The sequence below is a fragment of the Atractosteus spatula genome, chromosome 13 (assembly GCF_055471065.1).
Source record: "Atractosteus spatula isolate fAtrSpa1 chromosome 13, fAtrSpa1.hap1, whole genome shotgun sequence".
NCBI lineage: Eukaryota > Metazoa > Chordata > Actinopteri > Semionotiformes > Lepisosteidae > Atractosteus > Atractosteus spatula.
Genome location: NC_142718.1, coordinates 34,531,265 through 34,547,062, shown reverse-complemented (window position 1 = coordinate 34,547,062; position 15,798 = coordinate 34,531,265). Strand labels below are relative to the sequence as shown.

General features: G+C 42.6%; 1 protein-coding gene across 1 annotated transcript in view; it reads left to right on the top strand.

The window, feature by feature from the left end:
• The first annotated feature begins 10,624 nt into the window (after positions 1-10,624).
• The window catches only part of agap1 (ArfGAP with GTPase domain, ankyrin repeat and PH domain 1), a 242,445-nt gene continuing 237,271 nt past the window's right edge, over positions 10,625-15,798 (top strand). Inside the window, exon 1 of the mRNA XM_088930492.1 lies at positions 10,625-11,648. Within this exon, the coding sequence (XP_088786618.1) occupies positions 11,486-11,648 (163 nt within the window). The 5' untranslated portion in view covers positions 10,625-11,485. The remainder of the gene's footprint in view (positions 11,649-15,798) is intronic.

The following is a 15,798-nucleotide window of genomic DNA, read 5'->3' as shown; positions in this document are numbered from 1 at the left end:
GGTTTGCCTGAAAACATCATTTTTGCTGAAACACAAATCTAAAACTAAAAGATTATCTGGGTTTTTTTTTAAGGAGTAAGAAATACCCACACTCAAAATGTTATGGAGCAGATGCTTTTGTCCAAAATAAATTAGAGAGATTAGGGGATGCATCACCAGCTGCCGCTGTAAAGGTAGCTACTACAGCACTTTGTCTCTGCCTCCAATCCAAAGGATGGTGTGCAGGGAGGTTAAAAACCGAAGTTGGCACCAGCGACAGGGTTTGGAACACGAACCCTGTGATAAGCTTGTTTCTTTATCACTGCCCCACCTAGCCCAGCCTTCCACAGTTAAAGGCACTGAGTGAGGAATTTGGGAGTATGTAGCCTTTGTCCTACAAATTAAGTGCTACATAAATCAGAAAAGTTTGTTGAACAGTATATTGAAACAGCTGTTAGAAATGAACGCAGGATCATATTTTTAAAAGGACTAGTACCTCTGTGACAGGCACAAGGCATAAGATACACAATGAGTCCAGCGCCATAGTAATAATGTAACAGCTGCCGAAACACACTGAGGGAATCCTTCCTGGTTCCACGGTGTAAGTTTCCCTGTGAGAACCTATGCACCTGCTTTCAGGAGCTGGTCTGTGGAAGTCAAAGATGGAGTAGGCATGGTGTGTGTGTTGGCTCTGGAGACCTACAGGCTGCCTGTCTTTCTGCGGAGGGAGCCTGTGCTACACAGCGGCAGGGAAAAGATGGCTGTTTTGTGCTGCTCTTATTTGCTGGGCTTTGGGGCGTCCCAAGTCAGGTCTGGAACTTACACGTAATGCACTTCAAAACCCAAGGTTTAACACAACACGAAGTATGAAACCTAATTTCGGATTTACTGATCTTAGGGCTTTTACGTCCTCACTGTAGCCCATCATACGATATCAACCTAATATACAGTTGATCTTTATGTTTTGAGCCCTTCTGTGCTTTCAGTCATTATTTTTATTGGTTTGAAAGTTTTTTTCTAGATGATTCAGAATAGGAGAATTAGGGATAAACTGGTTATTCAAATAGTTCTGTGCAACATTAATAAGCACAAGAGAGAGAATGCGATTGGTTATAAACACTTTTCATGCGTTGTGTGGCTTTGTGGATTATTTGTCTTCTTGCATGTGTTTGCGGTTCCAGCTCCAACGTCTCTGAGCTTGGTATTTACGTATTAGATGATAAACCCATCCTTACAATTAGCATGTCACCATATGTACTAGCTTGCTTTACTCGTGCACTCAGAGGCATGTGCATATGGCGTCTTGCTAATTAAATTTCCTTTACTTGTTAAAATGCCTCCTGCAATGAATGCCAATTAAAGCAAACCGTGCAGGCATTGTATACATGGAAAGGGAGGCACTTTCTCTAGTGAAGATGAAAGCCTCTGCCCTTGACAGTACCCAGGATTGTAACAGGTTTTGTCTGAACAGGCTTTCAAACAGCATTAGCTAAATGTTAAAGTTTAAAAATGGCAATGGATGGAGAAAGAACTATAGAGACCTGGAAAGAGCTGCTTGGGAATGGTTGTCAAGGAAACAAGGCCCTGTGAAGCACCGATGTGTGTACACGGATTTTATTCTGACACTAATTGCCCCTCTATTGGTCTTGGCTCAGGCATTGGTATTTGTGTTTTTTTTTTGTCAACATGTAAAAATAACATCCTGTGATGAGCAAGTGATATGGAGAAGGCCTGATCGAACCACCACCAGGTCCTCATAATGAGGCTGCAGCCAAGTGCTGGGGCCAGAAAAGCCTCAGCCAGCACTTGCAGGTTCGCTGTTTTTAAGATATTAGAGCCCGCTGGCAGATGCATAGTGCAAGATGTCCAGCACTTCCTCTTTAAAGAGATGCATGGTAGGAGCCTGAGTTTCAGATCATTGTGAAGACTAACGCCTTTAAGCAATTTTTGTTGTCAGGAAAGGAAAGATGAAGAAAACATGTGAACTGGAAATAGAAGTGAAAAGGCAGACCGGCTGCTAGGAATTGACATAACAGGCGCTGGGCTGAAGCTGATATTGTTTCATTTACAAAATAAAATGTTCCCAGGTCACAGACCTTGTCACGAGTTAACAGTCAATGTTCTATTGAGATATCCTTGCTGATTTCCTAGTGCGAATCAGTTGCTCATTTCCGGATGACCTTCAATGCCTTATTGTTTATCAGCTTGAATAGACGCCTTGGTTATTAACTTAGTTCTCTGTAGAGTTCTGGACTATGGCACCAACAAAATACCCAACTACTGGCAACACTACCATCCTTTTCCAGACCCCATCATGCACTTCCTACTTCCTGAAGTTCCACCTGCTGGTGAACAGGCCCTTAGCAACGGAACCACTGACACCAGAGACTTTTTGAAGCCACAAGTATAGTGTGATGCATCCAGATTCCACCAGTTCTGAGCTGTGCTATGCTCAACCATTAAACCATTAAACCATTGCTTGACCAGTAGTCCACTCTGTAATGCGCTCTGGAATCATTTGAACTTGGACTTGTAGCCCATCACTCACATATCATCCCAGTAGATTCCTTTTATTCATTTTGTCTTTGCAGACATGATCCTGAGATTTGTCCTTTAAGCCCATTAATTGAAGGATATTTGAAGCTGTAATCGGATCCTTCATGTATTTAAAGCAGCGAGATAACAAGAAATCCAATCCTGGGCAGAATTATGCATCAGCATTAAAGCAGATGGAATAATAGAAGAAGATGAGCTTTAGGTTTTAATAACTTTATACTTAAGAATTTACCTCATTCAGTAATTATGTCACAGTAATGTGTAAGCACTTTGATCCAGTCTGCTTATAAACAGTACCTTATTTTCCAGAGACCTGGAGATGAGGACATGCTTGGAACTGAACCTGAGGCATTTTTACCTATGTTGTTGGAGCATATTTTCTGGCCAGGCTGTGAACTCTGATTCACTGTGGTCTGTCAATAAATTGTTCTTAATGTAATATACAGAGTTCATAAAAATGTTATAGTTACAACAGAAAAGGCTATGATTACTTGTTATTTATCAGGACAGGAAGCTTGATGCTATATTAATGTATTGTGTGCTGCATCTGTTTCTGTAATCTGGTTTCAATCCACTCCAATTTTCATTCATTTTGAAGGGCAAAGACAGAGTTCCCAGAGCATACGGAAAGGATGTTCATAGCTTTTTTTTAAAGCACATTAAACCATCTGCTCCAATTTCTAAACATAACTGTATAAGCTTAGAGGTGAAAATCTATGCATAGATGAGGACCAGATCAATAAAACTGGATTTATATAGCAGTATAGTAAATTTTGCAGGAAACACAGAGCTTTGAAAATGCCCCTTTTAATGAATCGAGGCTACGCTGAGTTATTATAGACTATAGGAGGTCTGTGCTCTGTGGTGGAACACTGGCCCCTCCTGCTGTCTGTTTTTGTCATGTCAGGGCTCATAGTCAGAATGGAAAAGAGGGAGCACTGCACAGGTGGACAAGAATGGTGCTGTAATCCAGTGACTGGGGCAGGCATTTCAAATGACTTGTCAACTTTAAACCCCGTTGATAAATAAAAAGAAAGTGGTGAGCAGTTTTTCACATCATGTATTATCTTTGTGATCACTCTTGGTGTCCTAGTGTTGGTCAGTCTCAGGAGTGATTTGGGTCAGTGACTGAAAATGAAAAAGAAACACTCCGAGCCACGCATTTTTCTTCTCAAGTGTTTTTCTGCGGGTCTTATTTGAGTTTGCCGCCTAGTTTGTAGAAGACAATGTTAATGTGAAAAGGAGTCATATCACTACAACACTGTGAGTCAGGTAAACTCTGCGCCTACATAAAATAAAAACACATTTCTGAAGCACTGTGTATGAGAAGAAAGATTTAAAATAGGACCTACCTTACCTTTAGTTGCTCCACATAGTGGATAGCGAGGCTGTCCAATGAACTGACAGGCTTAGGTTCTGTTAGATTTTATTTTAGACCCATATTTCCGAAAGGCATGGACAGTCAGCCTTGCAATAGCATTGATAATCCTGTGATAAATGTCAATATTACAATGTTTTGATTTGTTAATACTGTTATAAACAATAAAATCATTTTCGCTGCCAGCCTCAAATGTTTAATATGACGTTGCTCTGGAGTACAAATAGATTCAATGGCATTCCACATGGTTTGAAGGAAAATTTCTGTATCACCCCAGAGCAGAGGCTGACCCCTGCAAATGGAAAGGGACACAGCAGACTGGAGAGCACTTTGGTTGGGCAGATCGCCAAGTAAACAAGCTAGCAGTGCATCCCAAGAGTGAGTCCTCAAGGAATTCAGTACACAGCCTGGCAATCAGCAGCAAGAGCAGTCGGGCAAGCACTGAGTCCTCCAGGGTTTATTCAGATGATCAGACGTCTCCTGGCACTCAGGTGAAATATCTTTGGAAAGCTTTAAAAGGTGTCTCTCCCTGTCCTTGGGGCCATTGATAAGGCTGATGTGCTGATAGAGTCTAGCAATATATCACCCTCAGAGGACTGCCTCCACACTAGGATTAAACCACAGTTTACTTGTTGAATGGCACAAGACTCCACCATCTATAAGAGCTGTTCATGCTGCACATTAGTACCCACACTGGACAGTTTTTAGAGGCGGGGACAGGAAGCTGCTGTAGTATCAGTAATCAATTTCATTGTAGTGTACAGTTACTCCAATTAAAGACTGGGGAAGAAATACTTATGTGTGTAATCTGTATGCATCTCATTCAGAATCACACAAACATCTGTACGTAATGTACAATTTGCAAATAGACGCAAATAATTGTTTATAAACACCACTAGCAACCTCTGGCTGAGGAAATGAAATACCAAGTACAGTCTTTAATAGCTGGACTGATCTTGCACAGGACTTTTCCACTTCGTTATGTTTCTTTTTTAATTGTGTTGTAGAAAAATTTGCAGCACATCTGCAGCTTTTTTGACTGCCTCAAAATTTCACTTAGAAGGACTAGTTAAAAAAAACTACAAACATGAAGACCTACTATTTCATGTACACTCCTTGGTGTTACACACAATATGAGTTTGTGGAACCTTGGCAGTATGTAACCATTTCCGATTCAGGAATTTGGGAATAAAACTACAGTATGTGGGTTTGTGTGTAGAAAGCAAACTGTAGAAATAAAGTATTTCCTCAAAGACAATCCCTATTTTTGCATCGGTTATACTATAAAACTTTCACGTTTTCTCTAAGTGTGACTGTGAATTAAACTATGCAGAATCAAACTGGAATGAGGGAATAATCAGACTGCTGTTGTGATGGACACCCATGTCACAGGAGTGTACAGTAAGAAAAGTGATTCCACAGACTGTCTGGCAGAACAAAAGCTCTGCAGTATTGATCTCTGACAGCACTTTAACTGTTATACTAATTAATGGCAAAGTCACTTGTGCAACTGCACAGCAAAGTCAGCTGTGCTCTATTGTCTTAGCAGGAAACTGATGCAGAGCTTGATTTGAAAGCTTTGGCAACACTATATTAGGAGTTAACGTGTCTCTCCACCTACTTGCTATTGAAAACCCACTCGTTCTCATTGCAGTGTGCTATCAGATGTTTCCTGTTAACAGGTGATTGCTGCTCTGTGTCTGCTGTGAGGGAAGGAGCCTTGTGTAAATTTAGGTTGATTAATAAAACCAACAGTTATATATAAAACCAAATAGGCTTTGAACCTCTGCCCTGCCATGCTCATACCTTGTTGGATGCTAGGTCAGCTTAGCTCTTATTGTGTCCCACCCTTTTCTCCATGAAATTACCATTGTTTTATTTTAGGTCCTGTGCACACACCTACATCTAGATCTTCCGTGTCCATTGCACTGAATTCCAGCTCTGCCCTGCAAGCAACCCTTTAGATACACGGGAATAAAAGTAGAAATGCTCATTATTCTTTTTTTCTGGGGAGTGACTTTTCCCATTGTAGCCTCAGATGACCTCTACCGATTACCAATTCAAATACGTACAGCAGGCTCAGTCACAAATGGAAGGCAGTCTTGCAGACCCATACTCTGTGCCTGTGAGATTTTATTGCTTGGCAAGCAACACTCTGAACACACTTACATTAGAAAACATAGCCCTGGCCTGTCTGATTATAGTTATTATAGAATCTGGTAAGGACGGGACTTTTTAATTATTAAATTATTTTACTCTTTTTCCTCCAGAAAAATTGTTTATGCAATACTTTGCCTCTATAATCAGCCACTAAATGGTGCTGACACTCTCTGATGGAAACAGATGACAGCTGGATACACATGAGTTCTGGCAGAACGACAATTCATTGTTTGCCTAATAGGTCTCCAGGGTCTTGAGTCATCATGAAAATGCAACTCCCGTCAGTCTACGGCAGCAGAACACTCTTCTTTTAAACACATCTCCTGGGGCGCTAGAGTGGGCAGGGTGCTTCCCCAGGCCTTGTTCAAACCTTATTTCCACACAATCCTGTTCACCAGAGACGTACTTGCATCACGTAAGATGATTTTTCATTTACATTTTCATGCGTCTGAGAACGCAGCTATACAGTATGTCTATGTGTGAATGAATGCGTTACAGCTCAGAATAAAAAAAGACATCTCAACATTAACAAAGATAGCTTATTCAAAGGCAATGTTTCCTCCTTTGGAGTGAGTTCAACAGATAGTACAGTATGTAGTCCTTCCGTCCTAATAAAGTTCCTCATACTTTCTATTATTTGAGGCATTTGGGAATAGCCATTCTTATATGAGTCATCTTCCAGGTCTGTGTGAAAAATGAGAAGCATTCATTCTGGGGCCTGTAGCTGCTGTTTATTAATGTATTTTCCCATAGTCATTAACATAAACAAACTGCCCTAAAAGGTTTGAGATTTCTTGATGACAGGGATTTTCATCTAAACCACATGAGCCCCGTAAAAGGGCGTTAGAGTTAATTCAATGAGTTATTCTTATTTCCAGGACAAAATCAAAGGCTCAACAGTGTATCATTTCAAACTGTAATTTTATAGTAGTGATGCAGGGGTTATTCATCTAAACAAAGTCTTTTTCTTTCTTGTGAAGGAAAAAATAAACTTTACTTCATGAGATAAATTTAGTATTCTAATAAAAAACCTTAAGTATATTCTTTAAAATGATGTACACATTCATTGTGACTGTTTTTTTTGGCTTGTTCTGTACTAGTTCAATGATCTTTTTAGCAAAATATTCTCAAAATACAACAAATGGGTGAAGTCCAGTAAAAGAATTCATGCAATTCGAAATGTGTTATTTTTTATGATAAAAGGAAGCATGAAAAGTTTGGCCTGTAAACATACTGTAAGCAGCGAAGTAAATCAACACAGGACACGACAATACTTCCCTCACTTCAAACATTATTTTTTCCAGAAGTATCTGATCCAGAATATCAAACTGCAACTGTTTATATTTTTAACAAACACTATAAACAGTTCCGGAGCACTGTTTATAGTGTTTGTTAAAAATATGCTGTACTGATGACATTTTGACCTCTATATAAGTGATCTGCTGTACTTTATGCAACCAATAACCAAACTCCTTGTAGTTTGCAACAGCTTCTACCTTCATACACTTCTCTATTCAAAAACCACTCTTGTTTTTGCTAAGGCATTTCAAATCCAATAAAGCTTTTCATTTACCCTTTTATAATCGGCCTGTCAACAAAGATAATTCAGTTTTCTGACATGATGGTGGCTATCGTCCACACTAAATCTGTGCTGACCAGAGTTCACTAGAGTTCAGTTTGGGGTCTCTAGCTCATTTCTGGACTGCGTTTGTGTATGTGTGTGTCTACCTTCTGTTTAGAGCTTGCATGTTCTCTCCCATGTCTGTATGGTTTGTGTGTCCTGTGATGGATGAGCATCATATCCTTGGTATTGTCCCACTTTGCCCCCTGGTCCTCTGGGATCGGCTCTGGGTTGCCGCAGTCCCTACCAGGAATAAGAGACCCTTCATGATGGACAGTTGGATAGATGGGAGAAAGAGATTAGGATCAATTAAACTACAGAATTAAAAAATAAAATAAATTGCATTTATTTATACATTAATAAAATAATTTACTTAACAAAACATGCCCCTGTGAAGGACAGACTCAATAAATTTGTTTAGAATACATCATTGATACTTAGGAAATTTTTTTGGAACAAATCAGGGGAATTGTATATAGCTCCCTGTAGGTCTGATCCTGACAGGTGAACAGAAAGGCTGTGTTCTGCTTGTTAGAGCAATGGCTCCGTATCATTGCATACGGACATGCATTGCTGTGTCATCGTGGATCTTCAGCGTCCATTCCCTGGCATCTGCCTCTCTGGCTGTATTGCTTTCAGTATCTGGTAATCCCCCAGATTACAACCACTTTCTGCCTCAAATCAACTTTTCAGGACATGCCCCTTCTCTCTGCATACTGCACAGCTGGAGCTTATCATAATGCAGAAGTCACATGTAACTGAATACTGCATTAATACCCTCCTCACACAGTGTCACCTGCGTGGGGTGTGGTGGGGGGTGGGAACAACCCTCTTTGAAAATTACTAAGAAAGGCATAGCAATAATGCAATTAGAATTTATATACATGTTCTTTTAAGCACTTATTGATTATAATACTGCAACTGTGCTTAGACTTTTATGAGGCTGGGAGATGGTTGCCACAGAAACACAACTGTATGGCAATAACAGCCTTTATTGTAAATTATGCTGATATACAGTACTGTTTTTGGAATACAACTCTGTTGTGTATAGGAAGCCCAAATCCTTGATAAAGAAATCTGAAACAGCGTTTAATGAGGATGCAAACCACTTCGTCTATTATTTGCGTCCAGCAGATTGACTCACTAATATAGGGTTTAATTGACATCTGAAATAATGTTGTTGGCTATGTGAGTTGGATGTTATGGGTGGCATATTGGGTGGTGAGTGACTGAAATAGCTGTCTCTTTCTAGTGTGTTAGAACACCATTTGATTGTGGCCTTCAGTATTTTACAACTAAAAAGATGTGGATTCTGGCAGTTTCTCCAAACCTGTGTCCTGGTTCATGGATATGGAACATGGAGAGAAACAGAGAACATGTTCAATCAATAATGACAATGCTTTTTTTCCCAAGAGCTCTTACACTTGAGATACCTCATTCAACAGTATTATTGAGCTGAGTATACTGGTAATCAGTTAGTCAATTCATAATTAACTAGGCATTATAATTATTGTAAGTATTATTCATTTAACAGTTGTCTTTATCCAGTGATTTACTGTACCTGATCACAATCTGCAAACAGGAATATCACTATTTCATAGCCAACTGTAACCAGTTTACACAGCGCAACAGGTGGATTGAAACAATAAAGCCTGTGTTACAAAATAAGCTATCAAAATAAGAACTGCAGCACAGAGCAAAGTACAACAGAGGAACAGCAAGATAAATGAAAAGAAAAGTAATGCTGAAAACTGTGGCTCAAGAATTGTCTGTGAAATGAGAATGATGCTCTTCCAGTTAGGCAGGGCGGTGCTGATGGGCGAGCTGTAGGTGTCAGGGTTAGACAGAGTGCGGGAAGTCCAGGTGTGGTTTCAGAAGACAGTCCTAAAAGGTAAGTTTAACAGGCCACCACTTTCACCACAGAGATGTTGGAGGAGGGAAAGAAGGGGAGTTTAAGACAGGGGGCAAGGTAGCACCTGGAGGTTAGTAATGGATGAGATGAGGAACAGTGAAGAAGGCGGAAATAATAAAGGAAGATGAGATTGACGTCAACAGGGGGTGGCGAAGCAAGAGCTGAATGGGGAAAAATAAGGCAGAGAGAATACAAGGTGAGCGGCAGGTATGTCAGAAGATTCTAGCCAGGCTTCCTGAATCAGGATGACCAGCAAGCACAGAGCTGCAGCCACCCAGCCTGGAGAGAATGAGAACCTAAATTAAGAGCTGAGTAGACTAAGAGGTTAGGTAAGGCCACACTGACTGGTTAGCTGATAATCGATTTGGCTTAGAAAGAAGTGTCAGAGAAAAGACGCACTGAGAATATGGGAGTGATCACTGATAATAATCTTCCGGGCAGAGGAAGAAGGACAGAAACTGACAGATTCAAAAGGAAGAGAGGTCATGGAGGGGAAGGAGGGAGACGTGAAGTAGTTTAAGTCGGATTTAGACTCTGTCAGGGGTGATGTTTCTGTTTTCAGGATGTAAAGAAGGATAAGATTCGTAGAAGGATAGAAAGTCTATCCATGATCACATTACCTGATCTGCGCATCGTGATGGAATAATTATCAACAACAGATTGACAATCTGTTCACATTCTGGACGTCTTTAACCGTTTGCACTTTTGTTCCTTCAATACTAAAAAAACATTAAAGCTATCCTGTCGTCGCACGTATGTCCTGTGCAGCCATTGTACCGGTGTGGGTTAGGTGTTCCAATAGTTTGATCCTTGTTATTATTCCGGGTACCTGCAACGCGGACGAAAAAAAAACACACATGGCAATCAGACTACAAACCCCAGACACCACTGCGGTGCAGTCCGTCTAGGATCTATTCAGCGACTTGACGATTTCCAGGAGACGTGAGGGAATGAGCAAGCGCAGTGACGTTTTCGGCATACAGCAGGGATCCGGCGGGGCTGGTGGCGGAGGAGGAGTATTGCACCCGTAGTTCGGCAGGAGGAGGGGGAGACTTCGCAAGGATTCCTCTGGATTGTTTATTATTATGGTTCTCGTTACTTTTCAATATCACCTTTGCGGTTGTCCGCAGCACCGGGATTCCGCGCATTGGCGTGTGTAAGGGGCCCCGGATCAGGCTGAGCTCGTTGTGCCGAGGGGATACCGCCACTGAACGGGCATGGCAAGGGGTCGGCTGAGTCACCTGGAAATCTGCCTCCTTCTTGGATAGCTATTGGAGGGCTTTTTCGTCCCTTGCCCCGGCGGTGACTTGTGTGTGCATACATTTTTTTTTAGACTATTACCTTTTTTTTTTTGTTTTTTGAGGATAGGGAAAAAGGGAAGCCGAAGCCGAATTGTTATTTTGCCGTTTCCCCCTTGTGCATCTGCGGAGCGGAAAGTCGGAGAGCAGTGAGTATGGAGAGGCAGAGACGGGCCGCCTCAGTGCTGGTACTCCGAGGAACAGTGGGATCGCCAGGACTGAGGTTCTCTACCCGGCGTTAGGGCTCCGATCTTGGGTGCCGTCCTCTGGAATTACTCTTTTCGGTGTCAGGTCAACACGGGAACTCTGTCTCCTTTGAATCCTAGATCCTCGTGTTTGGTTCTTTTTTTTCTTTGCTTGTGTGTTTTTTTTTTAATTGCGTTTCTGACTACTGCTTGGCCGGTGCGACGCCACGGCGAGGTAATAATAATTCGTCCGACTGTTGCAGTCGGGCTACGGATTCAAGTGCTTGATTCGCAATTTTGGCAATAAAACGTAAAAACAGACGAGTGCCTCGACCCGTCCACCACCCCCCAGCCCCCCCTCCCGCCTCTCAACCCGCTCCCAGCACCGGTACCAAGATGAATTATCAGCAGCACCTGGCGAATTCGGCCGCTATTCGTGCCGAAATCCAGCGGTTCGAGTCGGTCCACCCGAACATCTACTCCATTTACGAACTGTTGGAGAGAGTGGAGGAGCCTATTCTTCAGAACCAGATCCGGGAGCATGTCATCGCCATTGAAGGTAGGTGAACGCATTGTGCATCGTTGGCCGTGTTTAATAACATTACATGCCGGGGTAGCTTGGAGCGTCAGTGTGCTGTCGTCCCGCGGCGCGACCTCACTGCGTTTGTGTGAAGGGAAACTTGTGTTTTAGAAACTCGGCAGGTGTGCTGTGCTTGATCAGTTTACCCAGCTAGAGGCTGTCCAGAATTGGCTTCTTAAAGGAAAGTTTTGGATGCCCCTGTGTCTACAATTTGGGGTAGAAAATCGATGTCTTTTTCGAGTGAGCATTATTGTTTTACGCTTCTGCGGTTTGGCTCGGCCTTAGTGATCCGAATATACTTGCTACACGTTTCTAGTTCGCGAAAAAGCACTTTGTTCCTATGTAACAGAAGAGAATGGTTAAGTACTTGTAGCACAAAGCCTTCAAAAGATTTTTAGACTACATTGTTTTTTTTTGTTTTTGAAGAATGGGTTTAGTTAAGCGTTTTGGATGTTGAACTGAACTGAGGGCTTTTATGGACTAGCAAAAAACATCCTTTTCCCCGATCCCACTGTAGAGTTCTGGCCATCGGGCTGACACTCTCCTGGTTTTATCACAATTAATGCAATTACTTCTTCGGTTACCAAATGTAAAGCGCGGTGCTGACTTTTCCTTACATTTAGAAAGCGAACTTGAGACGGAGGTGCGCGTGTTCTCTGCTTGTCTGGTTCTGTTTGCAAGTGAACGACCCGTCAATATTACGATGAGATGGTGTGTGTGTGGATGCTGAACACTCAGTAGTTGAAGAGAAATTAATTCGGTGTCGGCGCTTGCCAAAATCGGCACAATACGGAGACGCAGGCAAGCTTTCAGCCAGAGCCACGACGGAACTGGGAGCGCGCATATGGGCGCCTGTTCGGCAGCGGGCAGATGTTGTCTTCAGCACGCCGGGGTCTGCGTTTAACAGCTCGGCAGCCTAAACAGCGTCGGACAGATGGCCATTCCTAGATTATAGGTATAAAATGGCTCTAGCGTGTTTTACAGGGCTTTGTAAGGGAACATAAAAAGGCGCAGTTGGACAAGCAGTGATCTTTCTTAATGTAACCCCCCTCCCCTCTCCCCAGACGATTAAAATTAAAGCTGTAGTGACAGATTAACGCCGGGCTGTTATACAGTAGGTGTAGTTTAACAAACCCTACACCATGCAGAGAAAGGATTCTTAACAAAACGAAAACTTTTTCTCCTTAAGCGATATGATTTATTGCGGTTTAAAAGGGAGACTTCTGTTTTTTGTTTAAGGGATTTCAGCTCGACTCACTGAATTATCTGCTACAGGGATGTGCCTGTAGCAATGAAAACCACAGAATGACCCCACAGGACTGGACAACAGACAGCAGCAGCAGCAATGAAAGTAGTTTAAGGCTAGTCATAGACTGGGTGGCATGAGAAATACGTTAAAACATATTTAAAATAATCTGCAAGAATAGCTGTTCTTAAACGAGGCTCACATACCATCTTAATTGTACGTTATATATGTGCTTATAGGCATATGACAAGAACAGCGATTGTAGCAGATCTGTAAAAAGGAATGCTGAGTGCAGATCTCTTATTGCGTTTTGGAACTGACGTTTTGGAAGCTACAGTGGATGTTTTGGAACTGACAACACTACATGGTTGGATTTCGCAGGAGCCCAGTGCTCCAGAAGTGTCTGTCTTTGACAGTGTGTCATGCAGCAAAAATGTGGTCTCCATTGACTTGTCCAGGTAAAGTGATATTCCCGGAGGTGAACTGTCACTGTGCTGGGGTGCAGCACCGGGGGGATGGGGGATCGGGCTCCAGAGAGGCTCTTGAAAACACCCCACCTACGTTAGGACCCAGGCTTTTGGAGAAGGTGACAGATTTACTTATTGTGCCCAGTTCTTTTGCCTCCCTTTCCGAAAAGCATACAGTTTCATTTCAGACTGCTTGTGTAAAATGTATGCCGTAAAGTCCAGATCAGTATGCGAGATTAAGTCTGTAATTACCTCCTCTCTTTTTGTGAACACAGACGACAGTGCAAACAGAGTGCAGCCTGAAGATAAACCTTTTTGTTCGGGGACTGCGGTGCTTGAAGGCGCTCTGTGTTGGTGTGAGGCAGCCCTGCAGCTCCCTGGTGACAGCCAGCCCCTTGTGCCGAGTTCTGGTCATGGGCCTTCTTCAGACAACGCCCCTGTTTGGTGTTATCTGCGGTCCCAGAGGCTGCTAGGCCATCGGTGGCACTGCCAATACGCGCTTGTAGATAAAAGCCATGTGGCATTAACTCGGTCTGGACACGGTGTTTTATTTGCAGTCAGGTTGGTGTTGAAAATGAATTTAAGATCAGATCACTTTATTGGCCATATACAATTTCTGGTATTAGGAATTTGTCTTTTTTCGCATACCCCAACTTGCTCTGCATAAGACACACAGACAGGGAGAGTAGCTTGGGGTCAGAGCACAGGGTCAGCCATTTATACGGCGCCCCTGGAGCAGCTGGGGTTGAGGGCCTTGCTCAGGGGCCCAACGGAGTAGGATTCCTCTGATGACAATGGGATACAAACCGGCAACCTTCCAGCCACAGAACCTCCGCACCGCCCCCATGTTGTCTTGTATGTCTTAAGGTGTTGTCTTATAACAGGTACCTGCTTTCTGAATCTCTGGAACTGTTTTTTTTTCCCACGGTTTGCATGGCAGGCAAGAGATGGCATCAATTACACAGCGATCTTGGCATGTAGCAGGTTGGGATTTGACATGCAGGGGATTCCACACACTTCAGGGGCTCTCTGCACCGAGGACAGTGTAAAGGTTAATAGCTGTTGCAGCCGGATAAATTTTTCTCCTTAATCAAGCGTTTGGGGAAAAGCTGTGAAAAGAGAGCAGTCCAGGTCTGCGCGTTTACAAGGGAGTTTACACGTCTCGGATCTGCAGTTGAGCTCCAGGAGAGCGTTGGATTACAGCAAGCAAGTTCTTGTCACGGCGCGGTGCTCGAGCTACTCATAACCCACAGCCTTCTCTGCTTTTCACTTTTCTTTGTGGCTCAAAGGGGATGTTTCTTTAACTCAAATGTGGTAAACATGATGCATTTGTGTTTGAAAATGTAATTCCAGTCCCAGGGCCTGTGCTTTCTGTCCTTACATTATCTTTTTGAATAGCTGAATTGACTGCCTTACATGAAAGGTGACCAGGGGATCAGCTGAGAGCAGAATGGAAGTATGAATATCTGTGTCTGGATTATAGACACACCTTACAGTTTGAAGGGAATTGAAGCTACTTGTGTGCCGATTATCCTTAGACAGGACACAACCATCCTTTCTTTATTTTTTATTGCGAAATTGAAGTTTTGACAGTTCAATACAGGGAAATTAATGACTCACTGCATCCTAGGATATTCTTTACACTTGGCAAATTCCAGGGTTGAATCTGTAGTTAGGTCTTTGAAGCATTATGAGATTTCAAACAAGGGCTTGCTTTGGGTGGACATATGTTTGCCTTCTCCTTACATAATGGTTTGCGTCCTGCATGTATAGCTGGAGGTTGAATGTTGTTTATAGGTAAAAGTTTGGCCTCTGTTTCATGCGGTAATGCTTTCAATGGGTGGGGGGAGCTCTAGGTGATCTCTAGGGGGATGCAGGCTCTTTGTAAGTGTTTTTGAATCTCTTTCTGTGAGGAAGTAAACAGAAGGCTGACCTGGCAGTACTTAGCTTGCTGGTGTTTAAGGGAGTTCCGGTTTTCTCTGCGAATCCTGCACAATGGATTATTGTCTGCTGTCGCTCCTATAAGGAGCCTGTGAAAATGGGGCTTCCATTGTTGTCGTGGCACTGAGGGTGAGGTCCTGCAGTTCGGGCCGTAAAGGAAAACAAAGGAGGACCCATAGATATGAGTGTCACAGATAATTGATAGAAAATTATTTTTTTTGCTGGTTCATTTTTGAAAGTTTGGATGCTTGGTGTCGCTGTTAAAAAGGTAGTATCTAACAAAGAGCTTGTGATGTGATCTTTGTTGGGGGAATATGTTGCCGCTATCATCTAATCGTCTCATAGAAATGATATTACTTACCTTGCTGGATTGTCATGGATTAATACAGGAGACCTATACTGATTAATACAGGAGACCTATACTGATTAATACAGGAGACCTAATGATACTCAGTAGTTCACCAGCACTGAGTGT